Source organism: Egretta garzetta, unplaced genomic scaffold, assembly GCF_000687185.1.
Source record: "Egretta garzetta isolate BGI_Z169 unplaced genomic scaffold, ASM68718v1 scaffold97, whole genome shotgun sequence".
Lineage (NCBI taxonomy): Eukaryota > Metazoa > Chordata > Aves > Pelecaniformes > Ardeidae > Egretta > Egretta garzetta.
Genome location: NW_009260135.1, coordinates 648,413 through 664,536, shown reverse-complemented (window position 1 = coordinate 664,536; position 16,124 = coordinate 648,413). Strand labels below are relative to the sequence as shown.

The 16,124-nt window shown below is 43.4% G+C and overlaps 1 protein-coding gene across 1 annotated transcript in view; it reads left to right on the top strand.

The window, feature by feature from the left end:
• The window catches only part of WWC1 (WW and C2 domain containing 1), a 39,856-nt gene extending 24,347 nt beyond the window's left edge, over window positions 1–15,509 (top strand). The window contains exons 12-23 of the mRNA XM_009641605.2: window positions 2,837–2,945; window positions 4,704–4,784; window positions 5,673–5,759; window positions 6,518–6,710; window positions 7,800–7,952; window positions 8,555–8,655; window positions 9,454–9,601; window positions 10,266–10,430; window positions 11,870–11,962; window positions 12,800–13,030; window positions 14,204–14,325; window positions 14,859–15,509. Coding sequence (XP_009639900.2) covers window positions 2,837–2,945; window positions 4,704–4,784; window positions 5,673–5,759; window positions 6,518–6,710; window positions 7,800–7,952; window positions 8,555–8,655; window positions 9,454–9,601; window positions 10,266–10,430; window positions 11,870–11,962; window positions 12,800–13,030; window positions 14,204–14,325; window positions 14,859–14,925 — 1,550 coding nt within the window. The 3' untranslated portion in view covers window positions 14,926–15,509. The remainder of the gene's footprint in view (window positions 1–2,836; window positions 2,946–4,703; window positions 4,785–5,672; window positions 5,760–6,517; window positions 6,711–7,799; window positions 7,953–8,554; window positions 8,656–9,453; window positions 9,602–10,265; window positions 10,431–11,869; window positions 11,963–12,799; window positions 13,031–14,203; window positions 14,326–14,858) is intronic.
• The last annotated feature ends 615 nt before the right edge of the window (window positions 15,510–16,124 follow it).

Sequence of the window (16,124 nt, the reverse complement as noted above, 5' to 3'; positions counted from 1 at the left end):
GGGGGGGTGTGTGTTTGTTCAGTGTAACACCCACAATGTGGTGGTGGCTGGATCTGGGGTGGTCAGTACTTGGCCTCGTGGGCAAAGCATGCTCACGTGTTCCTGTAAGTAGAGCTGAGTAGTATATATCTGAGGGATTTGCTCTTTGTTTCTGCTAGAAAAGAACCTCTGCTACCTTTGGCACTAAAGTATGGTTTCCCCTCTCACCCGCGAGATACCTGACCGATGTAGGTGACACCAATAGCAAAACACGGAATCTGGCAGTCTGGTGGTCTCTGAGGAAGCGGCACGGGTGTGAAGACAGTGCAGGACAAGGCTCTTCAAGGCCTTGTCATGGTGTGTCCAAGAGAGCCTGTGGACGGGGAAATGGCAGCAAGTGAAGAGCAAACTTTGAATTCTTGATATGAGGGGAAAAAGAGGTGAAAAACACTTAGTAAGTGCTATGTGCCTGCTTGGAAATATAGAAGGAGTTGAGTCATTTCTGAACCCTTTCATAAAGTTTTTGTAGTGCGATACCTCTTTAGAAACTTAAAACAGAAAATCCAAATTTTGTGTTAATTAGCCACATGAAAAAGCTACAGGTTCAGTGGGTGCATGAGACTTGCAGGGCTGAGCTTCCATGTCCTTTGCAAAAAAAAAAAAGGTAAGGAAAAGGATAGCTGCATGATGAATCCTTTCCAGGGAACCCATTCATCTTTATTTGGGTTTACACTTTAGCATTCTGCTGTACAAACAGGTACCCGCTTCCTTGCTGGGTTTTGTGCAGCTTCTGTATTTGTCCCCCTTGGCTGCAAGGTGGTCATGTGGTGTGGTTGAAAATGAAGACTTTCTGAGTCGAAATGACTAAATGGTGTTGGCAGTTGAGGGAGAAAAAGAGGTTGAGCCTGCTGGAGTCTCACCTGCGGTGTCCTTCCTGGCGAGGAAGCCTCACGCGGAGGGATTCACGGGGCGGCGTCTCTGGGAGCGGTGTTGAAACTCGAGCAACTTGATCCAGAAAGCCACCCTGTGGGGAGGAAATTATTTTCATATTAAAACCATGGAATGGGGGGGGTGGGGTGGTACAAAGCAGCACTGAGGAAAGAAGAGACATAATTTTGACCCTGCCCACATACCTTCAGCATAGCCCAGAGTACGTGGAGTGCAGCAGGGGCCAGGCCCTTGTACACAGCAGGAGGGAGGATGGATTAAACTGTGAATGTCAGGATTAAATGGATCCATTTGTTTCAGTTAATGACTGATATATTGTGTTACAGATGCTAGGTTTTATTCATGTGGTTTGGCCTATGGGGAAAAGGTCTGGACATTTATTTCTGTCCAGTAGTTCCATGGGAATACCAAGATGAAAAATACCATTCAGTGGTGGTGTCAAAGAATACATGGATAAATGGGCCCAAATTGCACACTTACACTCGATGTATTCCTATTACCTGTAGCACCCTCTACTGTTTATTTTAGAACAAGTCCTTATATTATTCCTTAACCCTTTGTTGAGTTAGCATGCTTTTTGCACCAATGATTTTTCAAACCTGTTTTTATTTCAAGTGGCTTTGGGGGGGGGAACCAAACATAAAACCACAAACAGCTTTGTGATAAAGAAAATATGGGATGGAAACCATATATTGGTTTAGGGGCATGCGCTTTCCTAAGGCTAGGAGAAAGAGGGACCGCTTCTGAAAGGTGAAAGCCCCTCGGAGGAGGAGCGTGTTGCCACGCTTGTGCTGCAGGGTTACAGCTGCTCCCAGTGTGGCGAGGCGGCACCTCCTTGCCCTTGGAGCAGCCCTGCCAGAGATGGGGAGCCAAGAGCTGGGTATGCCCCAGCCCTCATTGGCCACCTTGGTGGACAGAGTTCTCAGACTCTCGGCTGAAGCATGCCTCTGCAGAAATACGATGGCTCAAGTGAAAAGGTGCAGAATTTGCAGAGGTTTCCAGGGCATGTCTCCCTCTTCTGTAGCACAAGAAATCGAAGTGAGGTAACGCCTCTGTGCAGAATGCTTTGCTTCAACTCCCTCAGTTTCTCTTCCCTATCTCCTTTTCCCTGCATTCCTTATGTGGCTGCTACTTTGAATCCTATAATCTTTCTTTCCATGTTTAGCCAGTTAACCCAGTCTTTCTGGACCCATCATCTATCCTGTGTACACTAACCTTTTGCGTTTGGGGTAGGCGGGTGGTGGTTTTTTGCTGTTTCCCCTCCTTGAAGCTAAACTCTGTGTATAAGCTCTCCAGGTGGGATGTACCCCTCAGCATAATCTGTACGTGGCCAGAGCTTGGTCAGTAGCATTTGCCTTGCTGCTGCTCGCTGGGGTAGCTAGGACCACAAGGCCTACTGCCTGCTTAAGGGTGACTTGCAGTAGAAGCTGTTTTATTGGTTCGTATTTATAACTTCACTGGAATCCACAAGTTCTGCTTCTTATGCACGGTGGGTACCTCTCTGCCCTTCAGGTGCTTTGAAAGCCTCTCCTCACATTGCCTGCAAGGACCTGCACCCACGGAGGTTCCGGGGGTAGCCAGCTCTAACCCACTACCATAACCAGTGTGTAACCTCAGCCTGTGGCTACGCTACTGTAGGACCCAAATGTTAAATGGACAGTGACTGTGCAGTGACTGCTCTTGCCTCTACCACACGGGCTGTTCCTCTGGCTGTCCAGGGCTTTTTGCTCTCCTGGGCAGTCCAGTGGCACGTTCCTGAACTTGACGGTGGCTGTTGAGCACAGCCTGCCCTACATGTGTCCTCTGTGTCTTCAGAAACATGCTGTCGCAAGATAAAAGCTGCTCCTGATCCAGATGGTTTGTTTTCATTAACACCTGTTTTTGATTTTCCTCTGTGCTTTTCTGATAGGTATAAATACAGCTGGAGGGACGGCACTGAAGGTGGCGTGTGTGTCAGCTGCAGTATCTGATGAATCTGTTGCTGGAGATAGCGGGGTATATGAGGCATCTGTACAAAGGTAGACACCAGATCTCTCTCTAGGAAGAAGCCAATGACTCAGCTTGCACAAAGGAGTCAGCGGGAATAATGCTGGTTATGACCTTTTTTGTAATTTGGTGGCTGAAGTTCTCAATCTCAGATTTCTTAATACTTCTGAAAAAACTAGGAGCAGGTTGAATTTGGTTATCAAAATGACCTGTGCTTCCCATAACAGAAGTAGCTGAAAGCAAGCTCACAGAGGAACTGTTTGAACAGCTGGTCTGTTTGCGAAGGTGCTGGAAAGCTGAGAGTGCTGCCGTGACGGGGGTAGCAGAGCCATCTGGCAGGTGTAAAGTTCCCCTCCTGTCAGTCAGCCATTCTGGTGTTGGTGACAGCCCTCCATCAGCGTGAGAGGACTTTGGGATGTTTAAGGAAGACAGTGGAAGCACCTTGAACTGCCTCATGGATGTGTACATGCTGCGATGCAGTTCCTGAGTGCTCGGGTCCAGTATGTGATTTCTGCAGGACCTCCCCAAGTGTAGAACTTACAGCCAGAGCTGGGCGTTGCTGCTCTGGCCAGGTTTCTGGAGCTCCCTTACTGCTTGCTAAAGCTAGCTGGGGTGCCTTGATAAAAAATTCACTGGAAGGTACTGATCTTATTGATACCTGGTTTGGCTGCATCTAACGTGGATTTTCTTACTATTTTATTAGCATTGAGATGAATTATGGGGTCATTTGTTGCAAGACATGACTGTGGAGGTGAAAAATTGATCATCTCCTATCCCCCCATTCATTCATTATCTTCATTAATTCTCTAGATAAATGAGTATTTTTTTATGTTTACAGCACAATTCACTTTGACAAGACTGTGCAGTGCTTCTGTAAAGTAGACCTCATGGGCGCAAGCCAAGCAGTCAGATGATTGGGTGTCTTAGGCCCCCCATGTCCGCTCCACGGGATAGGGAGCTCTGTGGAGAGGGGAGGAGGGATAATGTGTGACAATTACAGAAAGCATCCCATGCACACTTGCACGCCTGTTGTTACTTAATGTTCTCTGGGTCATTGACTTGCCAACCTTTGTAATGACTACAGTGTCATTTTGAAGCCTATAATAAATGGTGAGGGTAGAATGAGCAGTACGACTATCCTCTGTAGCTGAAATGTAATGAGCTACAAGAGAGTGCTAAGTAATATGGAAAATACTTAAAGAGAAGAATGCTAATCCTCTTTTAATGTACTACAGCATAGCCTCCGAGTCAGATGTAATTTTGGGGACTTTCAGTGCATAACACTTGAGAGGAGGAGTACACTGGGAGGAAAACTATGCAGGTAGCTGTTTCAGTGTACTCTGTCACTTCTGATGTGCTGAGGGAAGTTTGATTTCTTAAAGAAACGACTTGAATCTAATCAAACTTCAGAATTTTTTCTGTCACGATGCAGGACAGGATTGCGGTTGTTAAGTCCTATTTCTGGTGCTGGGCAGTTAGCTGTCTGTACTAAAATCCAGTCAAGGGAACCCTTTAAAAATCTCCCATTGCCTTATTTTTGTCCAGTCTTGTGTGTGGCTTTTTTTGGCAGTGAAGGGGGAAGACATATTACTTTCTGCTGATAAGCACTGTAATACATACCTGTAAGGATGATTGCACTTAATTCTTAAATGGGCTTTCTTTCAGCTGCTAATTTTACAAAATCCATATACACGACCCCTGAACAGAAGGGAAAAGATCTTGTATCACCTAAATGCTAGCACTTCAGTAAGAAGGAAATCAAGTCCTTAATTATCTTTGATTTCTTTCAGACCATGTGTGTCAGAAGTGATGGTGTTTGACAGTGATGATACAGAAGCAGTTGGGACAGCTAAAGTGCAAATTGCAATGAGGTAAGTGCTACACATTTTAATTGGATTTTCCTTACAATGGAAAGAATTATATATGGGATTTAAAATACAGTGCTTTCTGTTTTCTTATCCTGTTATCCTGTCCTATTAGTATCAATTAACTAGTGCCCTCTTTGTAGTGTAATTACACTGGACTCTAGGAGGTCCTTGGCCCAGTTATCTGCTTTCATGTCAGCGGAAATCAACTGGTGATAGTGTGGTATGAGGGTGCAAGCTAGCAATGGGAGCACCGACAGTGCTGGGCTGGAGAAAGCCATTTGCTGGCTCAGTCTGCTTTAGTGTGCAGCTTGTGGAGGGAAAAAGCTGCTGAGTGTAAATGGCAATCGTAGTCATTAATCAAACCTGAATCCAGCACATAGTGGGTAAGGCATAGGAAGGTGGGCACACAGGCATCTTCCTTGAATGATTAGTGGAAGGTGATTTATGATTTGAGGAAAAATAAGTAGTGCAAAACTCTCCAGTCATGGCCATCAACAATGGTTACCCATAACATCTTCACTGTTGTACTTCAAGTATTTCTACTTGTAACTCTTTTGTATTACAGTCATTATATAAGGCCTTTCAAAAGGTTTTAGTTACAATACAATTAGCTAGACCCCAGGAAAAGCAATGCCTGTAGTCCATTGTATCAGAATTCCAAAGTTCTGGACTGTTCTAAATTCTGGATGTTCTGGTAGCAAAACTTTGTGTAATATGAAACTGGTTTTGTTTTAAACTCTAGGCAAGCCATGGTCCCATTATAGTTTTGTCCTGTTTGTAAATTGTTAATGTTGTTTGATTGTGTTAATGAAACAAGTGGAGCACTCATTCATGGAGTCCAAGGCAGACTTCCCTAAGAATAATGCTTTTTTTTGTGTTTTTCCAATTCAGATATGATGACAAAAATAAACAATTTGCAATACTGGTCATCCAGCTGAGTAATGTTCCAGCACTGTTGTTACAACAAGATCAAAAAGTGTAAGTAAGTGGATGAAATAAACATGATTGAAGTATTTGCATGAGATTCCAGTGGGAATTTCTGAGATGGTGGCTTTTGGTTTTTTCGCACTCTTAAAAGTTTACCCTTTCTGAAATGCTTCTACACTTCGTTATGAGTAGCAACATTTATGAACTAATAAACCCGCAAATAGAAATAAGATACAGGTTTTTCCTCAAAGGTCTGTATTTGCTAGGAAGAGACTTGCCTGCAATTAGCACTAGCCAGCAAGGTTCTTAACAGTAGCAATGCCTAGAGCAACTGCATCGAGTGGAGAGGGGGCGTTTGTTCTGCTACAGCAGTCATCCTTAGACACCTGCACAGATGCATGTGTGGGGAAATGTACAGCTAGACACAAGTTTTTTAAATTCAGCTGTGTGCTGTACAAGCTGACAAAAATTTGAGCCACTTTTGCATAGCTGTTTCTACCTACAAAAGGACATGTTAGCAGCGTGACAAGTTGCACAGATGTAAACAACCATGTAAAACATAATCCCATGATGTTCGATTACAGGTTCAGAAGGATGAAGTCTACGGCGACTCATGCCACTTCATGTCTCTGATGTTGTGATGAGATGTTCCTTTTTTCTCAGTTGACTGATACTCCAAAGAATAGCATAGGACAGTAATGTCCACAGTGCTTAGGATGAATTTCACTTACAGATTTATGGAGCTCTTGCAGTGGAGGGAACTGCAAACCTGTATGGTGGTTTGCTGATTGCAACGCTTTTTTCAACAGGAACATTCGCGTGGCTGTTCTGCCCTGTTCAGAAAGCACAAGCTGCTTGTTTCGCACAAGACCAGTGGAAGCTTCAGACAATCTTGTGTACAATGAAGTATTTTGGGTTTCTATCTCTTACCCAGCTTTACGCCAGAAGACTTTAAGAGTCGATGTTTGCACTGTAGATAAGTCTCACCTTGAAGAATGTTTGGTTAGTATTTTAATTTTAATATCAGTATCTTAGTGTTTGTTTCCTTTTTTTATTTAGACAAAATTTTAAACTTTGATATATGGCAATTTCTGTGAAGGTTTTCTTGATAGTCCTTAGCTTTATGATAGTGTTCTTTGCAATAACAATTTTGATCAGGGAAAAAAAACCCACTTCCTTTGTCAGACTACTAGATTTCCCTTCTCTCATGATTTAATGTGAAACCCTACCCATTTTTCTTCCTTTTGGAAACATTTGTTGTGATGTAATTGAGAATGGACTACTTAGAGGAATTTGGAAGCCATTGCAGAATATTAAAGATCTCTAAAGGATTTTTTTTTAAAAAACTGCTATTAATCTACACTACTAAAATCTATATGAGTACAGGTTTTTGAGTGCTAGAATTGCCATAGGCAGCCGCCCCCTATTGTTAGATGAGCTGCTTTTGTTGCGCTGTATTACCTGAGCAAGTTGATTTTAATAGAACTATTTCTGGAGTACTGTACTTCAGAACATGAGTAGGGTGTGTTGAGCTGGGACATAAGCAACCATTAACCTGGTGCAATGGAGTCCACTCAGACATGGATTAAATAAATTGCTGCAAATCAGTTTTACTTTGGTTTTGAATATATCAGGATGGGTACTAAAAGTAGTGCAGTAAAAAATGAGAAGGCAGATGAAGAGGAATGGAATATACAAAACTAAAGCATCTCAGTCTGAGGCAGTGGGTTTTGTCAGCCTTGCGTATTTCTTGAAAGGGAGTCTTCATCTCCTGTTCCTTTCTCTTTTTCTTTGAAGCTCTGCCTGTCATTTATCCTGGCTGCCGTAGTGCTGTTCATACTTCTGGATTCTTGTACACAGGAGCTCTGGTGAAGCACTTGCTACTTGGATTGGAAGTCCTAGACGATGTTAAAAATAATTAAACCTAAGGCATTACTAGTGCTGTTGAAATGGGGATAAACAGGGCAATTTTTCTTTTTGTCAAACTTGCTGGAGTCAAGTAGTTCTGGATTTCCTCTCTCATTCCTTCTTACTGGTGTAGTAGTGGTTCATTTTAGTATTACACTAAAACTGTGGTTTTGCTCTCAATAGGGTGGAGCACAAATTAGCCTTGCTGAAATATGCAGATCCGGAGAGAAATCAACCCGTTGGTATAACCTCCTTAGTTATAAGTATCTGCAGAAGCAAAACAGGAAAAGTAAACAAGGAAACATTCACTCTGAAGTACTCTGCACTGAAAAAACAGTAAGAACTGCTTAAATCAAGCAAATCTCTTACAAATAGTACTAATGAGAGAGTTTATGTGGCTGAAGGACTGTTAAAATAGATGAGGAGTGAAGGTTGGTGTGTTTATATTTAGAACTTGAAAATGTCATTAAGCGCAGCAAAATAATTAACATGTTGGTTACAGATATGCCCTTGTCCTGGGCTAAATACTTACTGAAATCTGCTCCTCACGAAGCTGAGGGATGTGGTATGTGGTCTGGTGTAAGTGATGTGTGAGCTCTTGCCTTTCTTCCCACTAGACAATTCACCTTGCTGCCGTGGACTTGCTGAAAGACTCAAGATACAGACTTACCTTTGCACATGCATGGCATGCAATATGCTCATCCTATAGCTGCACACGTGCATATGCTATTACACTAGGGGAGGTGGGCCAGGTATGCTCACACAGGCTTGACTGAGCACTGTATGTGCAACAGGCTGCTTGAACAAGGCGGGTGTAGAGACTACAACTCTCTCCTGCCACCAGAGGAAAGCTGGTTGGGGCTGTTCTGACCAAAAGGCTGGGTGCTTTGCAGTTTGTGAGAGTTATATCTTCACACAAAGCCTCTTGCTCTCCTCAGGACTCTGTCTCAGCACTCTTAGAGCAGACAGCTGTTGAACTGGAAGCTGTGGAGAAGAAACTGGAGGAAAGCAGAAGCACTTTAACTGGTGGAGAGAGCTGGTAGGTAGCATCCCACTGTCTTAGCATAGTGGGATGATCAGAACATTTAGGGGTTCATGTGCAGAGAAAGAAGCAGATGATACAGAGGTGTGGGAGGCTGCTTCTGTCTCTTTCTGGTTTGGTGAAAAATTCTATTTCTTCTGTTCTGGAGGTTGTGCTTGGGAAATGAGAACAAAGCTGATAAATGTTGAAAATTAGTCAATAGCACTATGCTAATTTTGTTATTTGTACAATGTTCTATGAAGGTCCATGAAAGCTCTACTGGATGGTGTAAGGCTTTGCTTGAAAATTAATTTTGGCTGTTGTTCGTATGGTTCAGATTCAGCTTTTATTAATGAAGCCCAACATTTGAAATAAAAAGCCAGCCCAACCATTGGATTTGATGGAGAAGCCAGCTGTGAGTTCAAAGGAGCTGTAAAGGATGTTAAAACAATGCTTCAGTTTCATCAAGCATCCCTTTTTAAACTAAGATTAATGGCATCCTGAGAGCTCCCCTTAAGATGCACTCACCTTAAGCTCAGACCACGTGGCTGAACCCTCAGCTTGCTGCTTTTGCAGCAAGATCAGTATGAAGTTTTTGGCTGTAATGGTTGCTGTCTGGTGGAGCTTCACTCCAGTTTCAATTATTCCTTTATAAGCCTGTGTTTGCATGACCTCAGTGGCTATGGGACCTGCCAGGTACAACTGGCTGCCTTGGGGACGTGTTTCTGTCCAGCAGCTTACAGGAGGTAACTCCTGCTGCAACACCAGGATATTGTGCACAATAGGCCAGTTCAATAATAAAGCTGTTCTTAACAGGCAAGATGAAGAGGTTCCTGATCAGGAAGAACAGGATGAGATCAGTGAAAATGAAGCAGAGGAGGAGGAAGAATTCTGTGCTGGAAAATCGCTGTGGGAAGCAGAAGAAAGTCTGAATTCCCATCTGCACATGGAAATAGCAGTGAAGGTAAAGTCAGGGGCCTTTTAAACAGAAAGATGAGTTAAGCTTCCTATTGCTCAGGCTACAGCAGTTATTTTAAACTTCATCATCGATATTTATCTACCTGAAATATTTTAAAATAACTCTACATGACCATTTTGTCCCACAGTTAATATAGCATTGTTTCATGCCTTCTTTTTGCTGCTCATGAAAACTGTTATCATTAATGCAACTGTGGCTTTGACCTTGTTTAATCCTGAATGTAGTGGTAGCCTAACAAATGTGAGCTGTACACGTGCTCTCTGTGCATGTGCATACAGCGATTTGGATCTTTGCTGCAGGTGCACAACAAGTAAGGGAATGGTCTTTAAAATCATACCTCTGTTCTGTGTGAAGTTGCCAGGTCATACTGATGTACTGGATCAACAGGCCAAGCTTGTTGGAATCAATTGTGTTGTACAGCGATCAATGAATGCAGAGCCCTTAGGGAGTGATACAGTTAATGTAGCAGCTACTGAGTTCAACGAGTGAAGTGTCAGGACATCCTGCATGAAAAGGGCTAAAGAATATCTTGGTTTTGAATGTGATGCCTCTGGGACCGATGTATCACAGGTGGCTGTCGGAGAGCCCCGGGTATGTGTCATCGGTAAGATGGCAAGCTGGCATTTACACTGCAGTATCTGTCTTTCAGGTGGATAAAGAGACAAACACAGAGAGCCTTGCACAGTCTTCTACCGTAGTTCGCCCAAAAGACAAAAGAGCAGGAAATCCACCCCAAACGCAGTTTGTCAGAGGTAGCACTATCATCCGCTCAAAAACATTTTCACCAGGACCACAAAGTCAATATGTGTGTCGGGTAAGGAAAATGTGGTCCTGATGTTATAAATGCTGTTTTTTAATAATGAATGCATAATGTCAATGTTCACTTAGTCTGAATTTTTCAGAGATTTGACACTGCTTTCTTCTCTCCCCCTTTGACTTCAGAAGTTGCTCTGTCCTCACCTCCTAAAGAGTATCTTCCCTTGGAACTAATAGTGTTAAGCACAAATTTACAAAATTTCTGTGTGCACATATGTTTGTGGTACATGCAGCATGTTGAGATGCCCAAATTAACCTCGAACGGCCACTGTGATGAACAAGCTGCATATCAACCCCTTTCCTGCTGCTTTAAGACTGTTCTTTTCTAACTTGAACTGAGTTAGCTCTGTCCATCTGACTTTAGATGAGGTGAGCGTGAAAGCTTGACAGAAATGGAAAGGTAAGTATCCGATAATGTCAGCAAAAAAAAAAATTGTGGAAGCTTGAAAGTCTCCAGTGTGCTTTGTCTGAAGGTAACTGAAGAGGCCACGTACTGGGTCAGGATGTCACTTCCACTGCTTTGAAATGTTTGTTCACAATTATTTCCTTGATTGAGGGTCAGCCTGAACTAAAAATAACTTGTCTTTTAAATTGAATTGGCAAACAAGCAAGCACTGTCTTTTATCATGCGTGGCCTCTCCTAATGGGCATGCTCTTAATACAGCTGAGCTTGATTTGAACTGCAGGTTTGCTCTGATTTGGAAGCAGGTGCTTCCATAGAAACAAACCTTACTTAACTTGCAGCAGTGGCCTGTGCTTGGGTGGTGGATGTACTGTGTACCAGCACATGCAGAGCAACCCCCACCCCCAGCTTTGAGAAGGAACACAAGAAGGGAATTAAGCCCTACTTGAGTTGAGCTCTTTTTAAGGGTCTAGAAACAATCACAAAAGAAGGCAGGCTGTATGTGTGTAACATGACAACTCTTAAGTTGAAAAACCCAGGGGGATGGATGGCTTACAGGTAAACCTACCTCTTGCACCACCAGCTTAAAATACAGGTGATTTTTGAGAAGAGAAATCTCTAATAAAATAGCCCCATGTTTTACAGATACTAGGAAAGAGGTTGTGGTGGGGTTTTTTAATTACTTAGAGCTTATTTTTCTAGGCTGTTTTGCACAGCCTAGTTACTTGCACAGGAGAAGGGCAGTGGGGTAGAGTCCCATATTATACCCTAAATTAGTGTCTCTCTCTCCATGCAGTCTATTCCCAACAGAGTTCAAGGCTTGTGGCAGGATCTGGCTGTGCCAAATGGATTACATGTTGTGCACTCGGGTTGGGCTGGCAGCTGTCCGCTGTAGCCTTTCACAAGGCTTCATAGTTCCGCTTACATCACTGCTTATAACCACTTACAGAACCCTCTGATCATGCTAATAATGTCTATATGCACTGTTTGTATTTCTTTCATGACAAATATGTGGGTTTCACTTTTATTTTCAGCTGAATCGCAGTGATAGTGACAGTTCAACGCTATCCAAAAAGCCCCCCTTTGTTCGAAATGCAATGGAGAGACGAAGTGTCAGAGTGAAACGGGTAAACATCACTTTTGGTTTTTTTTCTCTGGTGTAGACACTTGCAAAAAAAGGGAACACTGTTTTAAAGAAAGAATCTGCAAACATAAATCAGTTGTCATGTGACTTTATTCACAACCTTTTCTTTGTGTGTGAGAAGTCTCAAGGCTACTATATATCAGAATATGACAGGAATGTTTAAGTTGGAACTCATTTAGAACAATCAATTTAGGAAGATGGTTCCTGGTATTTTCTATCTTGTCAGAGCAGAATTAGCACAAATAGTTTTGCTGTGTTTATTTTTGCGAGATTTTAAAGTACTTACAATAAATGTGAGGAGCTGGGGAAGAGGGTGAGGAGAATGTGACCCCGTTGTAGTGACTCTGTGGCACACAATGAACCCTTGAGCCCGTTGTGGTGGCAAACACTGAAATTCCCCCGGGGTACTGATGCTGAGCTCCTAAGGAGATGATTTTCTTGAGGCAGCTTGTGTTTGAAACTAGCAGAAGGCAACATGTTACTGGAAAAAACAAACACAGTTTTTTCTCATGCATTGGATTCATCTGAGGATGAGACATTAAACTTAGGAGCAAGGTGTGCAAGCAAGATTTGTTTGAGTTGGAGAAGCTGCCAAGGAAGAAATTCAGTGGAAAGACCAAAATCAAAAAAAGGTTTATTTATAAGACTTGCTTGAGTTTGTGCTTTCTGTCGTGAGATGGATTGCGAAGCAGGATCAATAGAGATGCTTTGTGCTAAGAGAATTTCTGGGGAAAATGGGTCTCATGATGTATTTGGCCCTTCGTGGGGGAGTGGTCAGGACAATTCCCATCACTGTGTTCTTACACCCCTTCTTTTCCAGCCTTCAGTCAAGTCCTTCGGTACAGAGCGCCTAATCCGCACTTCACTAGACCTGGAGCTGGACCTTCAAGCTTCAAAAACTTGGCATGATCGGCTGGTTCAGGAGATCTCTGTGCTGAGAGAACTGAAGGAACACTTGGAACAAGCTCAAAGTCAGGGTGAAAAAGAATTACCGCAGTGGGTGAAGGATGACGAGAGATTTCGACTGCTGCTGAGGCTAGTGGAAAAACGAGTGAGTAGTACCTGCCCTTGGATTTTATTCAAGATGTTTGAGAAGCTTGATTTGAGAAACAAGGCACTTTGGACAGTCAGGAAATGGAGCCTTAGCACTACAGTCGCTCCTGTCTTCTACTTACGGCTCCATCAAGCAAGCAATTGATAATGGAAGCTGCAGTCATTGAGTGTCTGGCTGTTCTCAGTGCAGTATTTACCAATTGCAGAGTCCGTGCCTGCCTTCCCGCAGATGCGAGGGTTAGGAAGGTAGCAGTTATGTCTCTTCTTCTAAGAGAAAAAATGGCTGCGTAAAACTTGTGCATGGATGACACTTGGCTTCAGAGTAGGATCCTTATACAATGTAAGCCAGATGATAGCCCACTTTCTGGCTTTAAGAGCTTAATAATATCTATCTTTCAGCTTTTGAAGGGTGGGCTGCAGGGCAGGGATGGACAGGAGACAGGACTAGTTACCAAGAATTTCAACAAACAGTTCATTAAACAATTTTGGTTTTTTAATGAAAGTTGTCTTTCAACTTTGAAAGCATTATCACTTTTGCTGGAGTTGACCCATTTTCAGCTTCCTGTAGAGTTCTGTTAGTCCCGAAACTGTGCATTTACCAGCACAGAGATCTGCTGCCTTAGCACAGGTGCAAATCACAAAGAAGTCACAAATGCCCTCTGTTTTGTGAAGTGCAGCCTCCCAGTCCGTGGTAGCTGTGGTGTGTCATGGTTAGTACGTACCTTACTCTGCCTACATCACACTCTCCCTCGTGCACAGGGCTCCTTCTCAACTTCTGTGATTTATCATTCTCAGCACCAGGCAGAAACGAAGTTGTTAAGGCACCGGGTGTATGAGTTGTACAAGGTGCTCTTCAGGGCACAGCTGGAACACGGGTTACCGTGTTCTTGCGTGAGCTGATGTGCTGGCTTAAAAAAATATATCAAGAAGATACAAAGAAGGTGCAGATGGCACCCATGATTCTTACCAAAGAGCTGGAAGAAGGCCTTACAAAAAGCTCTGTCTGTTAGCTGACAAGCCTTCAGTTTAGCTTCTCTGGCTTGTGATTCCAGAGTCAACAGCTTCCAAGCCCCTCAGACCTGCAGCTGAAATACTGCTGTATTTGGGGATTAGCTGGGATAGAATGATTCCTCCTGGAAACACAAACAGCTTTTTTTCATTATTTGTTTAGGTGGAAAAAACAGAACACAAGTGTGAGCTCAAAGCTGATAAAATGCTGAGAGCTGCTGCCAAGGATGTCCACAGGCTGCGAGGGCAGTCTCGGAAGGAGCCTCTGGAAGTACAGTCATTCAGGTGAGTATAAGGTCCCTGGTAAAGGGAGGGAAAAATCGACTGCTACCCTGACTTTTCTATGGGTGACTAAGGTGCTGATGAGGAAGGCTAATCTTTGTAGAAGTAGTTAACCGTTCTGCTTAAACAAAAGTTTCTGTATTTTTGGATCAAAGTACAAGGTCTGAGAGCCAGGGAAACTAGCTGCAGCATTGCATGTGACCTCGAAGCAGTGGGCAGCACTCCAACTCATTCCCCACCTGGCGACAAATTCACAAATGCTTTGTTTAATACAGAAGTAGCCCTTTGCTCCCCTAAGTAACATGCCTAGAAAGCCAACAACCTGAGACTTTCCAAAATGTCTTTTTGATAAGGTCAGTGTTGTGAGTTTAAGTGTAAGGATGCCGCATGTCTGATATGTAAATAGGAGGTGTAGGTTGTGAGAGGATGTGCTGCTGCTCCTTGTGGTGACAGCTGGTGGGATAAATTTTAATGTGGATGATGGACATTTCTGGCAAGACTTCTGTTGCATTAACAACTGATCATGTTTTTTTTAGAGAGAAAATGGCATTTTTCACACGGCCAAGGATAAACATTCCAACGCTCTCTGTGGATGATGTGTGATCACCATAAAGTATTTGCTTTCTGGACAATTCTACAAAGGCAGTTTGGGTTTTGAAGTTATTTATGTGGTTTTATGAAGGTACCGAGGCATTTGTATATTAGAGTTTTTGTCAGTATATGGATGTTTTGAAGATTTTTAGGTTAAAGTTATATCATCACAGAAACCAGCATTAAAGTGAGAAGATTGTATAGTTTGTATATTTAGGAATGTATTTTTGGGAAATAGAATTTTAAATAAGAACAAATGCAGCGTAAGGTGCTGTTATTCTTAAATAATGCTGTTTAGACTTTTTGTACAGCTCTACCTTTTAGAGGTTTTACTGCAATAAAACGAATTTGAAGGAACCTCACCCCTACCTTCTATGATGTTCTGCATTGGACTCTCCTCTGAGTGATGTATTTTGTATCCTGTGGGGAATGCAGGGAGCCAGTTTTGCCTCCCAAGTGCTGTGAACGAATTCTCTGTGAGCTGTGAAGCATTTGTGTTTCCTGCCAGGTCATAAAAGTGGGTGTGAAGTTCAGAATACTTGCACTTTTAACATTTGTACTGCAGCTCATGTCTGTAATGGGTCTGTTAAGGTAACTGGGGGAGCCCATTGAAACCACTGCTGTGGGAGGAGGGCTGCAGGTTTTAAGTCCATTTTAGGTTTTTCCAATAAAGTGACCTTTCTGGACAAACCTGCCTTCTAGCTTTTTGTCTTGTGTGAATCTTCTCATTACCTGCACCTACATGGGGGTGTGGTGTGTCTATCACTAGCTGGAAGCATAATGTGTCTTGCTCTGTAAATCCTTTGGGCTGGCCATTTTTGAGAGGTACCTGGTGCATATACGCTGGGGTAACTTGGGTGCTCCTGGGATTTTCCGTTTTGTTCTAAATACAGGTTTTTACTAAAGCTGCTGGAGATGTAACTCACCTGCTCCCCGCTTTGTTACAGAAAAATGTTACTTTGCACATACTCGGGTAAGAGCCAGCTGAGCCCTTGCTAGCCCAAGCCTCTGCGCCAAGCCTGTCCTTGCCGCGCCCTGACCGGGGGAGGGACGGTTCCCCGCCGCCCTCCCCTGGGCCCTTGGCACTCGCTGCCTCGCGTGAGGCACGGGCTGCAGGTGTTGTTTCTCCTCCCTGCCCCTCTCACTTTGCTGCCTCTCCCCGGGAGCCCGCTTGGCCCTGCTAGGGGCGGTGGGTACCGCGCTGCGGGCCC